This window comes from Argentina anserina, chromosome 1, assembly GCF_933775445.1.
Source record: "Argentina anserina chromosome 1, drPotAnse1.1, whole genome shotgun sequence".
Classification (NCBI taxonomy): domain Eukaryota; kingdom Viridiplantae; phylum Streptophyta; class Magnoliopsida; order Rosales; family Rosaceae; genus Argentina; species Argentina anserina.
Window position 1 is genome coordinate 12,697,881 of NC_065872.1, and position 11,628 is coordinate 12,709,508.

The 11,628-nt window shown below is 41.7% G+C and overlaps 1 protein-coding gene across 1 annotated transcript; it reads right to left on the minus strand.

Moving 5' to 3' along the window:
* Positions 1–10,394: 10,394 nt before the first annotated feature.
* On the minus strand, positions 10,395–10,724 carry LOC126802065 (uncharacterized). Its single transcript, XM_050529600.1, has one exon. The coding sequence runs from the start codon at positions 10,722–10,724 to the stop codon at positions 10,395–10,397; it is 330 nt and encodes a 109-aa protein (XP_050385557.1).
* Positions 10,725–11,628: the final 904 nt, after the last annotated feature.

Consider the following 11,628-nt stretch of genomic DNA (forward strand, 5'->3'; position numbering starts at 1 on the left):
TTATAAGGTTGTAATTATTTATGGAAGCAAAAACTCTTCAATATTGATTTTTTCTCGATATAATACCGTGCAAAAATGAAAAATGATCAAACTAATAAAAAGATAATGGGAACTCATCACTGTTGTAAACTTAGATATCCACAACATGGACAATAACTCCAATCTAGCTAAAACGTATAAGCCTGTATACATACTACACCAATCGGTTGTCCAATTACAACAATAAAACTCATCTCTTGGAAATAAGAAAGAAATTGTGGCAACTACATTTTTTTTTCCCGAAAACGACCTACTTTACTTTCTTCCCTTATTTCTATGTAAAATTGTGGAGAATGTAACTGGAAAACTGGTTAATTGTGTTGAATATATGTCATCTCTAGAGAATTGTGGTTTTCGATTTATCGTAGTTATTTAGCAAAAATATACGTCTTCAACGTAGAATATGCTTCTCATTTGATATATAATAACAAATTTTGATTGAAACAGACAAATCCGTGGGAGGAAATCAATTATTATTAGGATTAGCAAGAGAAATGTAATTAAAAGGTCGACTGCAAGCATGACTTGAACCGAAAAATATATACACCTAGCACATTTTCTTGAATGTGTAAAACTAATTACATGTTAGGAGTACAAAATCAAATATCTTATACATAACAATCTAATTGTAACTTTAGAGAATGAGAATAGCTTACCATCATTATGAACAACAACACCATGATCCATTGTTCCTTAATCCGAGAATACAAAGTGCTAGGCAAGATCATCTGTTAGTCACTACTCTTTACTTTTTCAATGGACAAAACCTTATGCAATAACACATAGTGATAACATGGACCTTTATCATATATATATATATATGTATATATATCTATGATCAATAACCCTAAGAGTCCTGCCACTAAGGATTTCTTGCGAGTTAAGTCATCTTATTTAGATTCTTAATTCAATACTAATTTGTAGTCTTACTTGTAAACTTAGATTAGGATTACTTACCATAATGATATAATACACAAAATCATTAAGAACTAGATTTGATACTGTCTTTGTTTCCATGTAGAAATAGATTATGACATTAAACATGATTTTCATATAATATGTGATATGTCCAAAATTGATATAACAATCTCTCACTTGGACCAATCACTTTTTGTTTATGATAATCAAGTTCCTGTAACATTATAAAATTGTACTACCTACTGTGCGCGCTAGAAACAATTGAATCAAAAATCCCATCACAACATGGTCACTTTGCAGTCACTTATGCAGAACAAGAAACGAATTACATTGCAGAGCTTCTTTGCAAGGTGCATATGTCTAAACTGCAGTATTGAGATATATATTAATGTGTATTAACAAGTAATACATATAATATATATCAAGTCCTACTTTATGTTCTAACAACAAAACTTCAAGCAACAAACTGGACACCAATGACTTTTTAACTTGCTTGAATCATATCATTATACTAAATATGATTAAAGTCATCTGATTTGTAAGTATTTATATTAACGGTAACTAATTTGATAATTTTTCAGAATTTCATATAAAGGTGCAACATAACACAAACAATTCTGAAATACCTCAAGACTTTACTTAAAAAAACTGTCATTACAAAGGTGATTAAAACAAGAACTCAAAAACTGGAATTTTAGTTTGTTCTTACTGGACTTAGCTCCCAATGAACTCAAGCATCTAATTTTGGTAAAATGCATATGCTCTCTTTGTGTTTCTTGAACACCTTAATTGGTAATTGCCTTTGTGAAAGGGTCTGCTAGTTGTGAGTTTGTATCTATGCTTAGAACCACTAATTCACCATTTTTAACCCTTTTCCTAACATTATAATACTTTAAATCTATATGCTTGAAAGTTGAAATTGCTGGATCTCTTATTGTTATTGCATAAGTACACATCTGCCTCATTGTCACAAAATGCTTGTCTTCTACAATGTGATTGAGTAATTGAGTTTGCTATAGAAAATTTCTAATCCACACTCCTTCACACATTGCTTCATATACTTCTATGTACTCAGCTTGCATGGTTGATATCGAAATCAAGGTTTGCTTCATTGTCTTCCAAGAAATAGCTCCACATGGTAGCATGTACACATATGCACAAGTAAACTTCTTTGAATCAGGGAAGTTCCCGGCGAAATCAGAATCTGAAAGTCTAACAACCTTCAAATCATTGACTTGTCTATAAACTAACATGTGATTCTTTGTCTTATGTAGATATCTCAATATCTTCTTCCCCATAGACTGACATACATCTCGGTGATGGAGTCGACAGTGGAAACATCTTTTCAAGGGTGTAGCCTCCGTAGTGCCCAACAAATGAGTCATGCCTTGCGACTATCTCTAAATCTAGCTATCCAACATTCTGAAACAAAAGAATGAGTTTGTGTCTAGACAACATACTTAGGCCGCATATTCACCTTTCTTTATAACTTAGAAATTAACTTTGTATAAATAAGTATATATAGCTTCAAAAGAAAATGATACTCTAATTTTTAAGGTATATAAGATAAAGCATGACCATACCTGAGGCTGTTTCAGTCCATTGCACAGTAGACTCTTCTGCTCCACATACCTTAAATATTAGGACTTTATGAAAAAAAAAAGCACTTAGATTTTAGGATATTCTTACACATTTGTTGTAAAAAAAAGGTTTAGTCATTATTTACTTATAATTGTATTTCATTCTTTATACAACTACTAACATTTCTTTTATTTCATTTTTATACTTGACCACTAACATTTTGTGTGTCTTTATATAGCTTAGTTGTCAGTTGTGGATTTTAAAGAAAGAGTTGGAGAATTCTATTGTTAACAGTTGATTGAACCTCTCAATGACTTGGAAGGACGACACGTGTTACAAGAAGCGGATTCCACCACACTCTAATTTTGATTCATGATTTGCAATTAATCTAACTCATACTAACTTTTACTTCATCATTAATATTTTACTAACTTTCTTTTGATGGGATGTAGTCTAGGAGTGAACATGCATTGAGTTTTGATATAGCAAGAAGACACGAATTTGGAGGTGTACAACTCCAAGTGGCGTCGCCTAAAACTTGAAAAGAAGTGGAAGATTCTAGGGTAAAGGACTATAAAAGTTAATGTTGCATGGGAGGTAACCCATTTTCAACTGTACCAGTGGAGGAGTAGTCTACGAAAGTTTGAATTTTCTAATCCCTTCACTTTTATTGTTGAATTGTATATGTTTGAATTTGTGAACTTGTTTTATGCTTAGGAATTACATTCTTACTTTTGAGCTTACATTGAGGACATTATAATTTTCTAAGTGTGAGTTAGGTTTACAAGTCTGCTTTATGTTTATTTGTTTCTGTTAAAAAAGTTAAAAAATGTGTTTGTTTTATTTGAGTCAATTAAGTCTTAAGATGCCCTAAAGTCTAGGATGATTATGTCTCTAAATGCATTGATGATGGTTTTGCATTCCATAAGAATTAAATTGTGAGTTTCATTGATAATGTGGATTTAGTATGAACATATGAGATATAGATTGATTATAATATGACATACATGTTTGGTTAATTTAAAGTCCATAACAACCTATAAGTTTTTGAGCATATATGTACTTTCTTCATGTGATATAATAAGAAATTTCGTGGTTGTTTTTTAACCTCATTATTCTTTGCATATTTAATAACTATGTGTCATACCTTTTAGTGGACTCTAGAATTTATTATAACTCGCTTTTGTGATTGTTCAAACTTTTAAGTCATAAAATGCTCTAACTTTGAAAGGGATTTATGGATCATTTCTAGGAATACCACCACTTTTGCCAAACAACCATGTGTCCCTATATGTGCCATGTCTACGACCCCTTAGATGAACCTCATTTGAGCTTATATTGAGCCTTTTCTTCAGTACCTATATTATTTTCATACTTAGTATAGTAATTTCTACCTTGTCCTATAGACTTGGCAGAACTCTTTTTGAGATGATGTAGTGATGATGTATGAAATAAGTGTGAGGTGGAAGACATATGAAAAAGATCAAAAACTTTTAAGAAAAGTGACGAAATATAAAAATGAAGGAAATTGAAAAAAAAAATGAGATCGAAAAAAAAAAGTTATATTGTATTCTTTTTGTGATTTGGAGTTGAGTTGTAATTGAAGGTCTAAATATGTTCATATGACCTTTGTCCATTTTCACTGTGTATAAAATGATGATTAAGCTCAACTTGTTAATATTTGGCCCTTGATGGTGTTTGGTGTCATAAAGGTGATGTTTACTCCGCTAAGTCTATATGATGACCTCGGTGATTCCTTGATATTGCATACCTTTAGCTAAAGCCTAAACACTAACATTGTATAATGATCATAATGATTCGTAAAATGAGCAAATCTTGGTCTGTAGAGATAATCACAAAAGTTGAGCATATGGTTTTGGTCCATTTGTGCAGTTATTTGTTAAATAAGGTTTTCCAAAAGATATTCACAAATTGCTTTCATTTCATGAAATATGCAAGTTATTTGTTGCCTTACTATCTATTCTCTTGCATATACTTATGTGTTAATTATAACCATGAATCGCAGTGAAAAGAAGAGAGTATGCCTTGTGAGGATGATTGGATTGACTAAACATGTTAAGTGATTATTGTCTCGTTTCTGACTTATTCATACCATGAAGTATGCTTACGAAGCTTGGAATTTATGTACTTACATTTAAATGCTTAAACTTGAAAGCTATGTATTATGAGATTATGAGACAATCATGTAGGGACAATAGTGTTTTTATAGAGTTTTTGTTTTGTTTTGCTAAGGGACTAGCAAAAACCAAGTGTGGGGTAAATGATAGGAGCACTTTGTGCGACGTTCTTGTTAATGTTGTGATTACACTCGATTTAGTACGCCGTACTCCTTGTGGATGTGATACGCCGTATTCCTTGTCTCCTTCCTGTCACGAGTAGCACACGTCGTCAAAGTAGAGACCACGACGGCGTGGTCTTCAACTCTCCGACGCTTAAGTTAGGGTGATGGTAATTTATGCAGAGTTACAGTAGTGAATTTAGTGTACTTACCTTATGAGGTCAGGAGTTTGACCTTTTATTGTTGTGTTGAGATAGATCGTTTATCTATCTTTCGATGTGGGACGACGTCCGATTAAGGTGTTCTCTGGAGTCTTCTTTGAGATGCGCGTGAGGGCGCGTCCGTAGTCAGTTTGGACCGCGGAGAGGCCCATTGCGTAGCTAGTACGGCTGACTTGCTATTAGTATTGTAAGACTGTGCTATACATTAGCCTTAATGCGCTGATAGTTGTGCTGATTATGACGGGCATAAGCCTATGCCAACAAGTCCCCCCAAGTTCCCAGTCTAGGGAGGTGATTTCTTGACTGGGGAGTTAATATTTGAGCGTTTTGCCATAATAAGCAATGGGTCTCACGGACCCTCTCGTAGGCCCCCCACTCCCCGGTTAAGGAATGTCGAGTCGTGTTGTGTAGTGCGTCCGTCATAGCATAGTGAATTCTTACACGTGGGACGTCTTTCATCGCTATCTTTGAGCGTAATGCCTCCGTTATAGCGTAGTAAATTTTTACGCGTAAGACGTCTTTTATCGCTATCTTTGAGCGTAGTGCGTCCGTCATGGCGTAGTAAGTTCTTACGCGTGGGACGTCTTTCGTCGCTATCTTTGAGCGTAATGCGTCCGTTATAGCGTAGTAAATTTTTACGCGTATGACGTCTTTTATCGCTATCTTTGAGCGTAGTGCGTCCGTCATGGCGTAGTAAGTTCTTACGCGTGGGACGTCTTTCGTCGCTATCTTTGAGCGTAATGCGTCAGTTATAGCGTAGTAAATTTTTACGCGTAGGACGTCTTTTATCGCTATCTTTGAGTGTAGTGCGTCTGTCATGGCGTAGTAAGTTCTTACGCGTGGGACGTCTTTCGTCGCTATCTGTGAGCGTAGTGCGTCTGTCATGGCGTAGTAAGTTCTTACGCATAGGACGTCTCGTTGCTATTTGTGAGCGTAGTGCGTCCGTCATGGCGTAGTAAGTTCTTACGCGTAGGACGTTCTTTCGTCGCTATCTTTGAGCATAGTGTTTGTAGGTTGAGAGCAGCGCCATTCGCGCTGTGGACAACACATGTCATACATGCATTGGGCGGATGTTTCGTGAACGATTCAAATTCGTGGGGTAACGTTATCATGAAAAGACAGTTATTGCATGTAATTAAGGCGTGTGTAACCGAAACGTTGCCTCGGTAACTCATGCCACGTGGCGAGATCTGGAGCGATGTCTCTTGGGTCGACGGCTAGGATGTGAGTAACGGTTTTCTGAATCTGACGGTTAAGGAATGCTTTTGAGGAATCAACAGGATAGATGTGAGATGGAGTTCACTATAAAAGAGTGAAAGGGACAGAATGGCTGTCACTATCGACAGATCCAAGTTTTCGAAATCTAAATTCTCTCATTCCCTCTCTTTTGCTCTCGTCTGGTCCCCTTCACGTTTGGAAGAAACTCATCGGAATTTTTGTGTGAATCGGCGTTTTGAGGTATGTTTCTGATCTGAATCTCCTTTATACGGCTTGTGGCTTGTTGTTTGTTGGTAGATTTGTGTTTATAGGGTAAATCAGTGGTTTTGGGTTTGGGTTTTTCCAGCAGATTTGTGGGTTTTGGGTCTATTTGATCTTTGGATGGGTGTTTTCCGGCAAAGTGGGGTGTTTGTACGGACGGTGCAGATGGGTTTTCGCCGTTAACTGGGTTTGGTGTTCTTCATGTTCTTCAAACTCGTTCTTGCGAAGTTCATAGGATAGATCTGACTGACTTTCTGACTTCTAGTTTTAGGTTGTTCACCTTTGACTTCGGTGTTGCTTGCTGCGGCGTAATGCCTAGGATAAATATACTAATTAACAACGATTCCGCGTCTGCAGAAGGAAGTTGGTCCGCGTCGTCATCCTCTTGGTCGTGGACAAGTGAATTGGAGGCCAACTACTTGGATTTGGTGCGGCGTAGCGGTGGAAACGACTTGCGTCGCGAAGATCGTTCTGCTATTTTTGCAAGAGTGTTAGCGAACTGGGACACGAGTGAGTCGTCAAGCACCATGGAGTCACAACGTGAAGAGATTGGAGAAAGTAAAGTGAATCTCGCTCTGGGACAAGGCGTGTCAGAGCGTATCGCAAGTGCCTCGGGGACTAGCACTTCAGGCCCAACACTTAGCCCAGCGCCTGTAAGACGTTGGTTAGATGGCGGGGTACAGAGGTCGGAGGTGGAAGAACCACATGGAGCTGACTCCGCCGCAGTGAATGGCTACGTGGAGGAGTTTAAGTTGCCTACCACGATCGTCGCCCGTGCGATTCGGCGTGATGAGTTTGGTTCTATGTTGCCTAATGGGTACGCGTTAGTAAGTCCCTCCATACTACGACTTGGGGTGGAGTTGCCGTTAGACCCCTGCATGCAGTGTCTTATGGCGGAGTTTGGCTTGGCTTTTGGCCAAGTTAGCTATAACATGTGGCGAGTCCTTCTCGGTCTCTGCTCACTATTCCACCTCTCGGGGTCTTCGGCTCCTACTGCGGCGGAAGTACTCCATTTCTTCAAGGTGGATTATAACCAGCGTAATGGTAATGGAGGGACCGCGCGATTTGTGAGGCGGGATGAGCGCAGTGAGTACCAGGTCTTAGAGAACTGGCCCACCTCGGAGGCGAACTGGAGGAAAAACAGCTTCGTGGTAGAGAAGGGGTGGGAGTATGGGCGCATTAACGGGGTAGAATATCTCCCAGGGAAGCGTATTCCCTTGCGATTTCAAGCAATTAATTGTAGGTGTCGATGCTTTACTAAATTTTGTTGCTATGGAATAACTGTTTGCTGACGCTACCTTTTTTTTTTGTTGCGTAGCTGGGAGGAGATTGGTGTTGTTGGAGCGAGAGGTTGATCGAGTAAATCGTGTGACATACCTTTGGAGGTGCCAAGGTGAGGACTTAGTCCACGATTTGAAGGTATTGACGAACCTGTACCTCCTGTTCAAGCAAGGATTACTCCGTCGCCATCGTAAGTAGAAGTGCTACGCTCTTCAATATTCTATTCTTTGTTTATGGCGTACTAATCTGATGTTATATGTGCAGCTACGACGCTCTAGGTGAACAGGAATTTTGAAAAATTGGAGCGCATCTGTTACGCCAGATTTCTGCAGCAGGAAGATCCCGACTTAACGCCGGATACTGAAGGACTAGCGGTAACGATGTTGCGACGCGTTATGTCCAAGAAGGTGGCGGCATCTACGAAGAAGCTGAATGCCTCGGCGAAGCGGGTTAAGGATTCCCCTGCGGTCGTGGATCTACCGATTCCCTCGTACGCGAGCCTGCCAAACGAGCAGGGATTGCCGCGCCGCAGCAATGCGGAAGGAGTGGGTCGTATTGATGCCGATCCGCATCTGGCTGATCCGGCGGTGTTCCAAGAGACCGGAAGGAAGAAGAAGGTGCAGAAGGCGGGCGTGTCTTCGAGGAAAACAAAGTCCTCTGCTGCTCCTGAAGATGTGGAGGATGTGACGTTGGAAGCTCCGCCTCCTAAAAGACAGAGGACTACGCAACTGGCGCCCCTCACCTTCACAGAATCTCGGGTATTCGAGGATCTGTCCATGTTGGACCGTAGTCATTTGAGCCAACTAGCTCGGAACTGGAGAAGCTGGTTTTACTTAGCCAGCGCGCCGGGCTCGGGAGTTTGAGGCGGCCTCAAGGGTTTGGTCTGGACCTGCGGAGTCCACTCGGTCTAGCTACCACGAGGGCGGCAAAGATGATGTTCAACCTGCTTGACGCGGATCAGGATGCTCTGGAGGCGCATCGCCATCTCGCCGAAGTGGTTGAACGGGACAGCACTTACGCGACAAGGGTGTTACTGTTGGAGAACGACTTGGCCAATGCTAAGGCCAAGTTGGAAAACGCGGCGAACCTCCAGGAGGACCTTCGGCAGGAGGTTGCCCGTCGGGAGATGGCTGAGTCGCTTGCCCAAGAGATGGCTGCGGAGAGAGATGCGGCGCAGTCTGCTCTTGCGGATGCTGAGGAGCTCGTCAGGTGGAATAGCGAGGAGGCGGAGACTGAAAAAATCCGCGTAGCGGAGGAGGCTGCGTCCAGCGCCGTGGCTGCCTTTAAATCATCCGCGGAAATGACGAATAACTTGGAAGGGTACTATGTCACGGCCGTGGGTGACATGATAGCGCAGTTCCAGGAGCTGGAGATGCTGGATCCTGCGGACTATGAGGTCCGGCTGGCGGAGAAGGGCTTGGAAGCGCCGCCAATGCCACATAAGGTGATTCTGCCCTTTTCGCAGCCTGCTTCTGCTGCGGAGGCTGAAGATGGTAAGAAAATTTCTGACTCTTCTTCTTCTGGTTTATCTTGTGATAATGATAGGTATGATTCTAATCCGGAGACCCCTTCTCCTACTCCTCCTTCTCAGAGCATCAGGATGCACAACCGCCGCAAGGCGAATCGGGGGAAGCGGCGGGGTTAGAAGCTGCGAGTACCAGCGATGCGGTCTGATCCGGCGTTGGCATATCAAGCTGCGAGGGAGGAGTAGGATAGGGTGATAAGATCTTTGTAATGCGTCTCTCGTCGCCGTAGTGCTTTATTTTCCCTTCTGTAAATTTTTTTTTTTGCATTTTCTTCTGTAACGGCCTTTGTGCCGAACTCACTATCTTTGATGAATAGAAGTTCTTTTGATCCGAGTGATTGTTTATATTATTGCCGTAGCAATATTATGTGATTGTTATCTTATACTTTTTGCTGTATGCTTAATGCTATCTTTGTTTTGCGCACAATGAAATAGTATGTTAAAGGAATTTAATTGCCATAGTACGCTAGCGTAGTAAGGATCAATGGTTTGAAAAATTCCTCATTTCATTGATAGCCTGGCCGTAGCCGTTTTGTACAATAATAGCTTTGGTAGTGTGCCGAAAGTATTCAAACAGTCCGAGTCCTTGTCTTGCGCTACGCGCGGACCCCTACTTGTAATAGTACTTAAGCTGTTCCATGTTCCAAGTATGGGCTAATCTCTCTCCGTACTTGTCCTCTAGGCAGTATGTGTTTGGTGCCACGATTTCGACGACTTTGTACGGTTCGTCCCATCTCGGGCATAGTCCAGTGACCTTTGTTTGGATCTTCTTTAGGACCCAGTCGCTTAGTTGTAGTATCCTGCTCTTGACTCTGGAGTTATAGAAGCGCACCACGCGCTGTTTGTTCTGGACGTTATGGCGATGCGCTGTGATGCGTTTCTCTTCCAAGAGATCTTTATCAAGTTGCATATTTTCCGAATTGGTATCGGGGTTAAACAGCGAAACCCGTTGTGTTGGCTGAATTACTTCGATGGGTAGGACTGCTTCCGTGCCGTACATTAAGCAAAAAGGAGTTTCGCCCGTGGCTTCTGTTGGTGTGGTACGGATTGCCTATAGCACTTCGTCGAGTTTTTCGGGCCAAAGTCCTTTGGCTTCATCCAACTTTTTTCTAAGAAGGCCTTTGATCAGCTTGTTAGCGGCTTCTACTTGCCTGTTGGTTTTTGGATGTGCTACAGATGCGAATTTGAGCTTAGTCCCTCTTGCCTTGCACCATGTGATGAGGTGATCGTTATTGAATTGCGTGCCGTTATCTCTGATGATAGACTCAGGCATACCGTGGCGGTAGAAGATGTTGCGTTGCAGGAAGTTTTGAACCTTCTCGGTTGTAATGGCCGTCAGGGGCGCAGCCTCAATCCATTTGGAATGATAATCGATGCACATAATGACCCACTTGAATTGGCATTTTCAGACGGGTAGTGGGCCAATCAGATCCATTCCCCAAAGGCAGTTGATCCACGGGCTGATTATGTAAGATAGCGGTTCTGAGGGTTGGCGTGGTATGGGTCCATGAATTTGACATTTGTGGCAAGATCTGGCGAGCTCCTGTGCATCAGAGGCTAGTGTGGGCCAATAATATCCTTTGTGGAGTGTCTTTGCAGCCAATGCGCGGCTGCCGTAATGGTTGCCACAATCACCGCTGTGGATTTCGTTTAAGATCGGCTTGCCTTCTTTAGCTGTGACACATCTAAGGTCGGCGTTCAGCAGACCTTGGCGATAGAATGTGTTGTTCCGCATGTAATATCTTACTGCTCGCCTCCTTAGTTGCTTTGCCATAGTCTCTCGTCTTCGGGTAGCCTGCCGTTACGCTTGAATGCTATTATCTCATCCATCCATGAGGCTTGGTCGCGCTCTACCTGGAATATCGGTTGCAAGGTCTGCTAAATGGAAGGATGGTGGAGAATTTCGACCCTGGTATCCTTGTGGCATTGGTGTGGTTGCGCCATGGCGAGTCTTGCTAAGGAGTCCGCTCTTGCGTTATTGGCCCTTGGTATTTGATTGATGTGGTAGAATTCAAATTGCTTTAACAGCGTTGTGGCGTATGCCAGGTAGGCTGCTAATTGCTCATCCTTGGCAGTGAAGGACCCAGTGATTTGATTGACTACGAGCTGAGAGTCGCTAAACACATTGATGCTGGTGGCACCCGTGCTGAGGGCCAATTGTAGTCCTGCGATCAGTGCTTCGTACTTCGCTACATTGTTAGAGGCAGCAAAGTTGAATTTTAGAGCATACTCGAGTTCGAGTCCCCCCGGTCAGCTCAAGATGATCCCCGCTCCGCTAGATTTGG